The sequence below is a fragment of the Phaseolus vulgaris genome, chromosome 11 (genome assembly GCF_051622355.1).
Source record: "Phaseolus vulgaris cultivar YP4 chromosome 11, ASM5162235v1, whole genome shotgun sequence".
Lineage (NCBI taxonomy): Eukaryota > Viridiplantae > Streptophyta > Magnoliopsida > Fabales > Fabaceae > Phaseolus > Phaseolus vulgaris.
Window position 1 is genome coordinate 12235327 of NC_143508.1, and position 14178 is coordinate 12249504.

At 30.6% G+C, this 14178-nt stretch overlaps 1 protein-coding gene and 1 pseudogene across 1 annotated transcript; one reads left to right on the forward strand and one right to left on the reverse strand.

Moving 5' to 3' along the window:
- Positions 1-680: 680 nt before the first annotated feature.
- LOC137812047 (small nucleolar RNA R71) lies at positions 681-786 on the reverse strand (annotated as a pseudogene).
- A 1036-nt stretch (positions 787-1822) lies between these two features.
- LOC150023071 (uncharacterized) lies at positions 1823-2470 on the forward strand. Its single transcript, XM_090297698.1, has one exon. The coding sequence runs from the start codon at positions 1823-1825 to the stop codon at positions 2468-2470; it is 648 nt and encodes a 215-aa protein (XP_090153824.1).
- Positions 2471-14178: the final 11708 nt, after the last annotated feature.

Genomic DNA, 14178 nt, shown 5'->3' on the forward strand with positions numbered 1-14178 from the left:
AAAAATTTGTTTTGTTTTATTTTTAGATTTATTTGATTTGTTTTCAATTTTAATTTTTAAAAAAATTATTTTTTTACTGCTAGTGAATCTTTGTGTTAACCCTTGAGTGAGTCGTCTTATATGATATTAAGAGGTCGAATTTTGAAAGACCAATTATTATTTGAATCAGAGATTGAAAAGGAAGCTAGAAGGAATAGGGAGACAAAGAGAAAAGAAAAACAAGGAAACATTAGAGAAGAATCCTCAACCACTTCTTCCATTCTCAATAATATTTTTCAGGAAGAAAACATTGTGGCTGAAGAGCAAGCACTACCTCCTAGGAGAACACTTGGAGATTATGCCATGCAGTAGGGACCTAATCATATTCCTAGTATTGCAATACTTGCTACCACCAAGATCTTAGAGATGAAACCTGCATTCCTCAATCTTATTAGTACCCATCAATTTACAATAATGGACCATGAGGATCCATATACACATTTATCTACATTTTATGAGTTGGTGGGAATAATGGGCTTTCAATCAAGTGATATTGAAAATGATTATATGCGTTTGTTTCCTTTTTTTATTCGCAGAAAAGGCTAAATAATGTCTCAAATCACATCCAAATCAGAGTCTCACTAGTTAGAAGGATGTAGAAAAAAAATTACAAAGATTTTTTCCATTATCTCGTTACATCAAAGCAAGGTCTGATATTTCTATGTTCAAACAAGGAGTAGATGAAACCTTCTGTGAAACATGAGAGAGATTTAAAATGATGGTGAGAAAATGCCCAAATCATGGGTTTGAAGACATTGCTCAATTGAGCATCTTTCATTATGGTCTTAGACAAGATATCAAGATGCTTCTAGACGTTGTAGTTGGTGGCACAATGATGGATATTGATTTAGAACAGGCGAAAAATATTACTAATGCATGGACATCAACAAACTATCAAGCCTAACATGATAGACAAGGTATTCAGAAGAAAGAGTTCTTAAAGTTGAGTACTTGAAATGCAGTTCTGGCTCAGAATAAAATTCTAACACAACAACTTGAAGCATTAACTTCACAAATGGATAAATTACTATAAAACTACAAGTTAAGCAATCTTCTTAGAGTCAAAGTCAACCAATAAGGTGTGATTTTTGCCGAGGTGATCTTCTCAATGGTCACTGTTCTTACCAAAATAATTCATCTGCAGAGAAAGTAAGTTACATGGGCGATCACAGAAGGCATGGTGATTTCTCCAAAAATAATAATATTCTCAAGGTTAGAGAAGCAATTAGAATCAAAAAAATTGGTGGAAACAAGATAATGGTCCATCTAACAAGCAAGGTCCTTTGCAACAATAACAACAACCCCTATATCCTTTAGTTCCTGAAAGACTGAACAAAGATACCTTGAAAAAATTCATGAAAGTTATTATAGTCAGTCAAGAGAATAATATGGCGGCAATTACAAATTTAGAAACACAGTTGGGATAGATTGCCAAACAATTAGCAGAGAGACAGAATGGTCAGTTTTCAACCAACACACAAACCAACCCAAAGGAACAATGCAATACAATTACCACTAAAAGTGGTAAAATAGCAAGAGAAGGGGATGGTGATAAATTAGTTGCTGAAAAAGAAAGAAAAAATGAGATTGAGAGAGAGAGAAGAATATAATTGAGGAGGAAAAAGAAAAAAGAAAGAAAAAAAGTGAAATTTTTTAAAAGATTTACCATATCCTCATGATTCTTCAAAAAAAAAAAGATAAAGAGAGATAATTTTTTTATAATTTGGATTCTAATATTTCTTTTGCAAAGGCTTTGGAGCAAAGGCTAACTTGTGAAAAGTATATGAAGGAGTTAGCAACAAAAAAGAAGAGTTTCATTGATGAAAAGAATATAAAGCTAGAGGTTGGTTGCAGTGCTATCATTCAGAAAAACTTGCCCCTAAAATCTATGGATCTAAGAAGTTTTACTATCCCAGTAACCATAGGTTTTTTATGTGTGGACAAGGCTTTATTGGATTTAGGGGCAAGTATAAATTTAATGTCTTTAGTTATGTTGAAGAAAATAGGTGATTTGGAGATTAAAACCACCAAGATGACATTACAGTTAGTTGATAGAGTAACCAAGTATCCATATGGTGTGGTTAAAGATGTTCTTGTTAAGATGGATAAATTCATATTTCCTGTGAAATTTGTTGTGATGGACATGGAAGAAGACGAGGAGTTTCCCTTGATATTTGGCAGACCTTTCATGAAGACTGTTAGAATTATAATTGATGTTGATAAGGGAAAGCTTAAAGTAAGAGCTCAAGATGATGAGGTAACTTTTAATCTTTTTTATGGTTTAAAAAGTTCTAATGTAGGGAAGAAATGCTTACAAAGAGGTACAAAAAAGGAAACCTTTCCTTACACTAAAGAGCAATTGGACCTTTCAAATTTATTTGAGGAAGTTATACATTATCACATTTCAAAAGAGGAAGACAAAGTCCAATAGAGGGTAATTATAGAGAAGGGTGAATATAAATCAGGGCAACACATCATGCTTAGAAATGGTAAGTTAAAATCTCAACCTAGATGCTTGAAGACAAAGGGGTAAAGATTATGGGTTATGAAAGAAATCAGGATCGATGAAACTGTTGAACTTGAAAGTCCATATTCTAGAAGAACTAAAGTTGTAACTAGGAAATTGTTGCAACAAAGCAGTCGTCCACCTTAGAGAAACATGTGTCAAGCTATATGATGTTAAACAAGCACTTTCTAGGAGGCAACCCAATATATATATTTTATTTTTATTATTGTGATTTATTATTTTAAATTTTGTTTTGATTTTTTGCTAATAACACTAGTGCAAAAAGAAGAAAAGGATACGCTTTATTTAGTGCGGCTTTTGCGTTACCCGCTTTTGTAAAAAACGCGGTGGCATTTTTGAAATTATTTTGATTTACGAATGCGGTTATTTGAATAGCCGCATTCGTAAATCAAAGCACTTGATTTACGAATGCGGTTATTCAAATAACCGCATTCGTAAATCAAAGCGCTTGATTTACGAATGCGGCTATTTGTATAACCGCATTCGTAAATCAAAGCGCTTGATTTACGAATGCGGTTATTTGAATAACCGCATTCTTAAATCAAAATTCTTTTATTTACGAATGCGGTTTTACCTTTAACCGCATTCGTAAATCCTTTTTTACCCTAAATTTTGAACCGCGCCACACACAATTTCAAACTTTATTTCTCGTCTTTGCCTTCGTTTCGCGTTTGCACTCTGAGTTCGTCTCCTTCTGCTGCATCTGCATTTCATTTGTGCAATGTAAGTTTCTTGAACTCTCTTTCTTCCTCTTCATCTTCACAAATATATGCATAAATGTTTTTCGTTTTTCTTATATATATTTTTTTCCTTGCATTGGTGGTCTCGAATTACTGTTTCGTTGGCTGACATTCGTTTTTCTTACATTGTTTGGTTTATCGCATTGCTCAGTACTCTTTCATTGTCTTCGTGGTTTCTTGTGGATTTTTTGGTTTGCTCCGTTGCTCCTATTCGTTGTCACTTCTGCTGCCGCCACCGTTGTTCGCTCCCGTGACTCTTCATCAACGTTGGCTTTACACAAGATTGACGATGTTTTAAAATTTTTAATTTTTTTTTAATGATTTGGCATATACAAGTGCGGTTAAAGCAAATAACCGCACTTGTAAATGGTATTTATAAATGCGGCTATATAACCGCATTTATATTTCTTGATTTACAAGTGCGTGTTGATCAAATGCGGTTATAAAACCGCATTTATAAATTCGAAATAGCCGCATTTGTTTTATGTTTCTACGCTAGTGTAAATCCATGTTTTTGCGTAAATTCAAGATTTTTTGTGTAGGGAAACTCGCCCAGACGTGATATAGCTCGTCTAAGCAAGTTTGGCATTTTAAAAGGGGGAGCTCTCTAGAGTAATCTCACCCAAGCAAAACAAATCTTGCTTCGGCGAGATTCCACTTATACAATCTCGCCTAGGCGATATTTAGCTCGCTTGAGTGAGTTTGACGGTTCAAAAGTACGAAATTCAGGGCAACTCAACCCCTATATGCCTCCAGATCAATTTAGAGGTTATGTAGTTTGGCCTGGGGACAGGTTCTATTATTCAGGGGGCATATCCAACAAATGAAGCAGGATCATCTACAACTGTAGATGATGATTTTAATATAGAGCTGGATGAATTCCTAGGAAGAGAAGATTGAACAAAAACAATGGTTTTATCTTTCTAGTTTATTTTCCTTTCAGTTATTTAATTTTTTTTTTATCTTTCTAGTTCAATTGTTTATTTTTGTTTATTTTATTTGCTTTTTTTTACGTGTATTGTTATTCTTGAATTATTTTTATTTCTAATTTAATTGTTGAGTGGATTTCTAGTTTTATTTTTTCTTAAATAAATACAATATTAAATTTTGAATTGTGAAAAAAAAATGACTTTGTCTTTAATTATTAAACTGTGAAATGAATTAGACATAGGTTGGAAAAGAAAATGTGATTGAATCCCTATTCAAATGTAGTTGAAATTATGATACATGAAAATTTAACAAAATGATTTATTAGAATAGAGAATGATAAAACAGTTTTGAGGCTAATTAAATCAAGTGAGTGTGTGAACCTTAGACAATTTTAAGAGTTTTACTAATTGTGGTTGCTTAATTTTTATTTTATGTTACATCATAAAAGAGTATGAAGATGATTGAGGCATTTGTGTTAATTAGGAACCTAGGGCCAAATAGCCAACCTTTATGGACATAGAATTCAATTTTTTATAACCCTTTTTAAGCCAAGAATTTTTATTATTTCCTAAACCTTGAAGTTAAGGAAGGAGAACATAGATGCAATATATATATATATATATATATATATATATATAAATAAATAAAGGGAATAGTTAGTTTTTGTTTAGAGTTCAAATAATTCCGTTGTTAGAAATAGGAATAATCTATTCCTATTGATTAAAAAAAAGAAGAAGAAAAAGTCATGTTAAAATCATGAATAAGTTAAAATAAAATGAGGAAGAGCGTGAAGTCAAAAAAATGGTGATTAGATAACATAAATGTGTTGTAATTAGATTGTAGGTATGTTCTTCTTTAAAATGTGCATTTTGTTATCTGAAAAACCAATACTTTTTGGAAGCTCAACTCCATTATAACCCTGTAAAAGACCTTAAGATTCAGGTTCTAAATATAATTGTGATATGAAGATGAATTGAGAAACAACTGTAATTTGTAAGGATTAAGTGAAAATAGAGAGAAACAGTTACCTATGAGCATTTGAGAATAAATTTTGATGAATTGTCATTTTATTATTTTAATTTGATCCTGGAAGTTGATTGTATCTATATTTTGCTATATTTGAACTTGTAAGCGATATAAGTTTTTAATTTAACCTATTGTTTAGTGAATAAAGTTGTTTTTATATTTAAATTCAAATATGATTTATTTATATTCATTTACTTTGCCTGAGGACAACTAAGTTGGGGGAGTTGATAAGTGTCATATTTCAGTAATATTTCATATTAAAATACATGCACTTATGGATATTCATTGATAAAAAACTATAATTTAACCCCTTACTTTACGAATTTAAACTTGGTTACATATTTTGTGATTATAATATGAATAAGAATGATTTATTTCCAAATTTGTGTTAATTTCAGGATTTTAAGGGAAAATGGAGATGAAATGGCTAAAGGAGAATAAACAAGATGAAAAGGGAAAGTTGGAACGCTCAAACACTTGCCCATACCCTTCCAGAGAAACTCACCCATGCGAGTTCAATCTCGCCCAAGCAAGATCACTCTAGAGAAGTTGGACTTTTTCTCGTCCAACTCACCCAGGCGAGCCTAATCACGCCCTGACAAGAAGTCACTTAGTCCAAGCCCAACTAGGTTAAATATGATGTGTGAGGCACAACCCTGGACATCATTGGGAGAATAGGAGTTAATAGAAAACCCTAGAGGAGGCAGCCGTCAAAGAGAAACATCCTAGATCTTTTTTTTCTTGTTTTCCATTCTTGTAATGGCCAACATGAGTAACTAATTCTATCATTTGGGATTGGGATTAATCTATTCAAACTCTTATGTATTAAGGTGATACTTAAATATAATATTTTGTTCTTGATTGATGATTAATATTGTCATTTTATTTGTAAGGCTTGTTTATCATAATTTTGATCCTTAGATTTGACTGAAAAGTACTCCTAAGTTTCTTAGCTAAATGATAATGTTTAACATATTTGAATGCTATGAATAGATTTGAATTGTTAATTGCTATCAACGTCTAACCGTAAGGATAAAGAGTTTTTATAAATATACGAGAAATTGATATTTAGGAGACTATCTTAATAATTGTATATGTGAGAAATCGATAGAAATGGATTTTATATGGGCATCAATATCAATCAAAGGATAAAATAATATTATGCTTTTTAAAATACAAAAGAGTGAGAAGGATGAATTCCAATCCCAATTTTCTCAATTGAATCAACAACTTTTTACTTCACTTTATTTACATTTTTGCAATCATACACAACAAACATCCTACAAACTTTTACTTATTGTTTTCTATTTGGTGAATTTTATACTTGATAATTTGATAATTTAATTGTTCCTTGTTTACTCGATATTCGTCCTTAAGGACAAATTATTATTTCTGACTAGGTACACTTGCCATAAAATAGTCATCACAAATCTTGATGGAAGAGGCCCAAGCACAAGCCCACATGCAAGCCCACCAAAGGGTAGATTTGGGCCAACCATAGAGTTATGGCCAAGAGGATCCAAGAAAACGTTCTTTTACATGTTCAAATGCCATAAACTCTAGTGTAGAGTAGACTTTAATTTCTAGTCAAAATTAGCATAAGAACTTTATTTGTAATTTTCTTAGAATTAATTTTGGCACCTAAAACACCAACCTAGGTAAACTTAGAGTTTCTAAAAAAACCTCTAAATTTACCAAGGCCGGTCTAGAAAGCCCATGGAGGGGGTGAGCATAAAAACTAGACACACCCCTCCCCATGTGCTCATTTGTGCACCCATGTGCCATGTGCACCCATGTGCTTCACATTTACATTTCATTTGGCTAGCATTAGGGTTGCATTATGGTCCTCCTTAGCCTATAAAAGGAGGAGCCTACACCTTGTATTTTCAAGTTTATTGTGAGTAAAGTTATGCTGCCATTTTGTGCCAAACTTTGCTTTTCCTAGAATTCTAAGCTCTAAACTTCATTTCCTTCACATCTCCTTGGGCTGGCCGAACCTCCCTATAATCATACCTTTCATGCACCTTCAAGATCAACACCACTCTTAGGAGGATCTTGCTCACTCACCTTCATAGCTTCCGCACCACTTTTTCTTACATGATTCAAGAAGAACTTCATGAAATGCCATCAAATCTTATTTTAACTGACATAATAATTCATTGTCTAATGACATGTGGATTATAACTTTCATAGAAAGTTATCATAAAATCATAGAATATACTCTCTATCTTAGTTTTTATTTTAATCAACAAAATAAGTATCATGTTATTTACAATTATGACACAACCTAATTTATTATGATAGGTGGATTACAACCATCATAATAATAAGTTATCATAAAATCATATTTTTACAATAATGAGTGATTTATTGTAGAATTCAAGATGCGATGGATCTCATATTTAACTTTTCTTCACTCCAATAGATGATTACTCTAATGAGAATTTCATGTTTACTTGTCTAGATTTTCAAATTGGTTAAACCATATTTTGTTTCTAACTTTTATAAATAAGATCTATTTACATTTATTTAAAATTTTAATGAACACGAAAAGAAATATAAATCCATAATGAATGTACATATTAGTATTAGTATGCCTTTTTATAAAACAATTGTGTACATATATGGATTCAACGTTTTCACTCTGTGTTGTAAGTGTTTGAATACAAAAATTCAAAATCTTGAAGTTTGGTTAAATTTATCATTTGTCTTCACTTTTCATGTCACTATCATTAGAGATTGTTTGAGTCATCAATTATGGATTCAACTTTCTATTTTGGTAGGAATCTATTACTTGCAAAATTCCAAGCACAATTGATGAAAAGAATGACGGATTTGATTGAGTTAATACATGCATTTTTTTAAAAAAATTTGTTATTTCCATTTAAGCTCACAATTATGTCTAGTCATTCAAAGTTTCAAGATATTTATGTATTGTTTTTATTAGTTATTAGTTATGGTACATTACTTCAATAATTCGTTTTCTTTGAATTTTATAAAATATAAGGGTCTACAAAAAATTTAGCAATAATATGGATTGAATAAATAGAAAATTCGTGTACCAGAAAACCAACATGTAAAAAAAATGAAATAGTTTGATATAAGATGAATATAGATTTCCCAATTTTTCCATTGTTAATTATCTAAAGCGATAGTGGTTCGAGTTAGATTTAACTATATTGATTTTTTTGTATAATATATATATATATGAAGTTAAAGAGTTTGTGAAATCACTTGGACTTTTTTTTTTGGGTTCTATTGTTCTTTTGTTTAACACTAGACATCAAGTTTGAGAATCGTGTTTGAATGGTCACAATATAGATGAATTAACTAAGAAGCATTTTACAAAGGGTGTTTTCACAAATTTCTTTCTCTTATATTGATTGCGGATGAATAATATGCAATATAAAAAAAATTAAGAGATAAAGATATTTACACAATATCTTAGATTATTGGTTTGTTTGATAACCCAGAATACATTTGGTTTTTATCAACACAACATTCGAATAATGCAAATTAATACAAGCTATAAAATAAGTATTATTTGGATGTAACTACTAGCTAAATATTGGAATGCAACTACTCTCAGCTAAATTATTCTTTGCAATTTTTAATTTCTAATTCTAAATTTTTTTTATTAAAGATTTACTCTTTCTTTTAGTCTTCTAAATTATAATATAACAATAGACAAATGTTACTCAAAATCTAATAAAAAATATTGAATAATAAATTAATAAAATCACAAGATTAAATGTTTAATATTATTAAAAGATAAACGGAGTAAGTTTTTTTTTCTAGAAAGATTCATGGTTCTCTACTTTTCCCATATTTTTGTCATCAATCTTGGTGAGACAAGTTGACAAAGTGATCATCTCAACTTTTTTATACCATATACTAAAATTTGCCTATATTTGGATAACTTGCTCTAGGTCCCCATGTTTGGTGTAACATTTCTGACTTAGACTTTGGAAGATTGCTTTGAAGATAATTCTTCAGGTAAGGGAAGCTATTTGTATGTTGATTGAACTGGTTTTAAAATACAACTTGAAATAAATAGATTTGAGTTGTTAGAAAAGTTAGATACAAATTGGGGTTTTAGTTTGGAAAATCTATTAAATTCGCTTAGCATAAGCCTAAGCTAATTGAGGTGCAGATTTTGGGTAATCTTGACCTCAAATTCGCTTAGCGCTTTTCCGTTGGCAAGCATATTTTACATGCAGAGTTAGGAGAGATCTCAATATTAATCTTAAATCCACTCAGTAAAATTTCTCTGCGCTAAGCGGATTTGAGCTACAGTTTTTAGTGTTTTTTGCCCCAAATCCTCTCACCCAAATTTAATGCGCTAAGCTAATTTTTCCCGAGCTAAAGACTTTCTTCCTTGGCCCAAGCCATTTTGATTTCATTTGTCATTTTGTTTAGCTATCTTTTGTTTCAATAGTCATAAAAGTTAGTTAAACCTTTGGAAAATTTATTAATTTGACAATTGTAATTGATTTCAACTTTCTAATGTTAATAATTGAATTAATTCATGTAATTTGAATATTTAAAACAAGCAAATATAACCCTTATTAAAATGAAAAGTAAATATTAGTTAGCATGATCAATTGTATTGTTCATTTACTAAATGATATGGATTGGTGTGAATGGAGGAAGGTGTATGAAATTGAGATATATATGTAATTGATTTGAGAGATCTTAAATAATGTAATCACTTAATGAGTCTTTCGGAAGACGAAATAGATCCATATGCAATCATTATGATTGAAATGAAATCAAAATATTTAGGATTGAAGGGAAATCAAGGTATTGTGAGACAAATAGATGTGGAGTCAATATGATTGAAATGAAATCAAAATATTGTATATTAAAATGAAATCCAATGATTATGATTGAAAATAAGTCCATGTGTGGTGTATTTGAATGATGTGATGGATATTAGAATTTTATATGACTACATTTGAAAAAATTCTTATGAATGACTAATCTAGTTGATTCTTTTTAATGTATTCAGTAGCTTAATTTTTCTTTTCTTGAAGTGTTATAAACTATGATGATTGTACTACGTACACGAGTATATGCTGATACGGGTGAAGGAGCATTTGAAAGGCTTTAGGGTTTTATTTTGAGTTTTGAATTGTAATTATTCATATTTTTGTAAGTCCTAATTATGTATTAAAAATATTTTTAAAAACTTTAAACTTGTTTAAAACCTTTATTATAATAATTAGATATTTTGTTTGTATTATAATAGTTAGATATTTTTTCAGAGGTGTTACAATAAATATGTGGGTCCTTTTGTGAACTTGATATATAATCAAAGAATATGAATACAAAATAAAATGGTTGAGTTGTACAATAAGCTATTAAGAGGTGTGTTTCAAAGTGTTAGGTGTCAAACTAGAAAAAGAAGAGAAGTCATATGGGAGCATTTTTTTATAGGGTTAAATATGTTATTTGTTTCTATACTATAACATGAAATTGGTTTTTGTGTCTGGTTCAAACTTTAGACCATTGAGGTCCTTGTATTCAGAAAATGATTGGGTGTGGTCCTTCACAGTAGACGACGTCAAATTTTTTTTCACGTTGCTAATGAAGTGCCAGTTTGAACTTCTTATTACGAAGTGGACTTTAAGCCTAACTCAACCCCATAAAACGGGCTCATGGAGTGAGGTTTGCACCCACTTATATACAATGAAAGGCTCTAATCTCTAGTCGATGTGGGATCTCCAACACACCCCCCTCATGCCGAGACTGCCAACTCGTGCATGGGACTATATATTATGGGTGGTCCGATAGCGGCCCGATAGCGGGTGGCACGATAGGCCCAACACAAACACTCGCTAGGATAGGCTCGAAATGGCTCTGATACCATATTACGAAGTGGGCTTTAAGCCTAACTCAACCCCATAAAACTGACTCAATAAGGTGAGGTTTGCACCCATTTATATATTATGAAAGGCTCTAATCTCTAGTCGATGTGGGATCTCCAACACTTCTTTTTGCATTACATGTGGCTCATTCGGTATGACTCAGTTTGTTTGGACGTATATAGTTGGGTTCTTCGTGTTGTTCAAATTTCTAATTACTTCAAATGTTCTTCTTCACATAAGTTTTCATACAACTTCTCTTGTTCTATTTATGCAAAGCCTACATCTTCTTGGCTTCTCACTTTTCTTCCTCTTTCTGAAATCTGAAATCAGTGGTTGCATTGCAATCCACACAAATTGAGACCCAACAAAGAAGAAAAGGTAAATACCCAAAGTGCCCATGTCCATGTCCATGGTGTTCTTTTTATCCCCCTTGTGTTTGGTTATTGAAAATGAAAAGGTATTTACGTTTGGTGTTAATTATTTTTGAAAAATTTGGTTCAAGTGGTATGGGAAATGGGATTGGGGTAGATGGATTAAAATTGAAATGAAGATTGTGTATGTGGGGTGCGGTGGAACTTTGTAAATGGAAGAAAGGAGAGAGAAGGGTGAGACCCTGGGTTAATTTGAAGAGAAAGATGAAGGGAAAAGGAAGAGAGAAAGAAGTCTTCAACATCATCGCTAAGGTAGTGTTTGGATTGGGGGGTGGCACTATAGCGAAGACGGATGGGAGTGTGCCACCCCTGTTTGCTTCAGTGGGTGTACGAGAATAAGGGTGCGGGTGAAGAGAAAATGGTAGGTTTTTGGGTTCCTTCATGCATTGAAGAGAAAGGAGAGAAAGTAACGTAGAAATCCACGTAGGACGGTGCCAATTACAATACTACCCATTGCTTTTTCACTCTGAAGCACTCTGGCTACCCATTGATTAAAGTTGAAACATTGTACCACGAAAAAAATGGCACCAGCAAGCATGAGATTCCTGACTTCGGGTTTAGGGAATCTTATTGACCAATTTTTGAATTCGTAATGAATGCTCCAAGCTGAGTAGGTGAGGTGGGTAGGGTGCCTCATGTTATATAACATAATTCTGCTAATTGAACTAAGCACTCCAAAGAAATCAAACTCTCCTTTCATACTTTGCATTGCGCTGAAATAGGGGCTTGCAGAGTGTTGTGAGTAAGCACAGAGGTGGTTCACTGAGTTTCGTCGTTCATCTGTGAGCTGAGGTAAGGGTTCCAATTCATTTCGTTCCAGTCATAATCGATTATGGGTGAAAAATAACAATGCACATAATCGATTATGCTATTTAAAATAGTTCATAATCGATTATGCTTAATAAATAATCGATTATCTGTAAATTTTTTGGCAACTTAATCGATTATGTGGGCTATGCTTTTGTGCTGATAATCGATTATCCTACAACATAATCGATTTATATTGATTTTTAAATTGCGGGCATAATCGATTATGCATGTTAAAGCTTTGGATAATCGATTATGTTGCTTTTTGAACTATGACCATAATCTTTTATGCATCTTAAATGTGTGGGTAATCGATTATGCGGTGTTTTAAACGAACCTCATAATCGGTTATGTTCATGTTTTTATTAGATTTTTCATTTTGTGATTTTTGTTTTAATTTTTTAATACATTTTTTTCAGGCACAGATTGATCTTATTGAGAGTTAATTTTTGTTGTGATTTTGTTATGCTCTCTTGAGGTATGTATGAAATTTTTAAATCGTGTTGGATGTTTATTGTTTTTGGAATTTAATTTTTTTAAATTATTGTAAAGTAGTTATTGATGTTAATTAGTTTTTAATTTTAAATGTGAATGTTTAGGAGAAATAAAATAGTTATCATACTAAATTAATTATTTTCTTAAGTTGATTATTTATTTTTGTATTGTTATGTAAAAAAAATTATAATGTTTTGAATATTTGTTTTGTGTCATATGAATTGAAATTATAGGTGTGAATCTGTTTTTTTTTAAATGTAATGACTTTATATATTTTTGCATATTTTTGCAACTAATGTTCATGACATTTTTTCTTCAATTATATTAATTTTATTATTAATAGTAATCAAAATCATAACTAATAACAATTATATATTTTTATATATATAACATAACATTTATTAAATAATCATTAATAATATTAAAATTATCTACGAACAAAAATTTAACTAATACAAATATTTTCAATTAATAAAACTAAAAATAAGAAATCATATTTCATTTCTATATTCTATTTTTTTAATTTATTTCAATTTTAAATTATTTTTTAAGTTATAATTGAAACTTACAATTATTTTAATTATCAAAATTATGTACAAAATTAATAATATTTTTTTATTAATTTTTTACACTGGAAAAAAGTATACTTTATTATTATATATAACATAATGTAATAGAAATTAAATAATATAATACTAATTATTTTAATTAACTTAAATATCCTTTAAATTAATTAATATTTCATTTTCCTATTTATTTATATACAAGGGTAAATTTGTAATCTTACAATTTACACTATTCAAAATATATTAAAATACTATCACAACTATCACATCATTCCCGTTTTTCAATAAACTTTTTTCACATATCCACTTTAACATCCTCCAATCCAACCACCCTCAACTTTCTCCACACTTTCTTCACACTTCTACTCCTCGAAACCCTCAACTTTTCACTCTCTCACAACCTCTAATTCAAACAAAGCATAGACTAACATCATCGGTAACACTAATATGGCTGAAGGGTGATGATATTTTAACATCCTGCTCCACTTTACATCCACTACAAAATATTAATATTTGTAATTAAAAAAATTAAATGAAAATAATGAAAATATAATCAAAATGCAAAAATTTTAAATAATTTTCAAAATTTAAAAAATTATAAATGATTAAAATATTAATATTTATTGGGGTGTAGGGTGAAATATGGATGTCAAAAAATCATTTTTGTATGGCTAAATCATGAATGAGTCACATCAAACGAAAATTGATTAATTAATTAATATTTCATTTTCCTATTTATTTATATAC

Coding starts and splice junctions, on each gene's coding strand:
- LOC150023071 (XM_090297698.1), top strand. CDS start 1,823: ATGAAGGAGTTAGCAACAAAAAAGAAGAGTTTCATTGATGAAAAGAAT.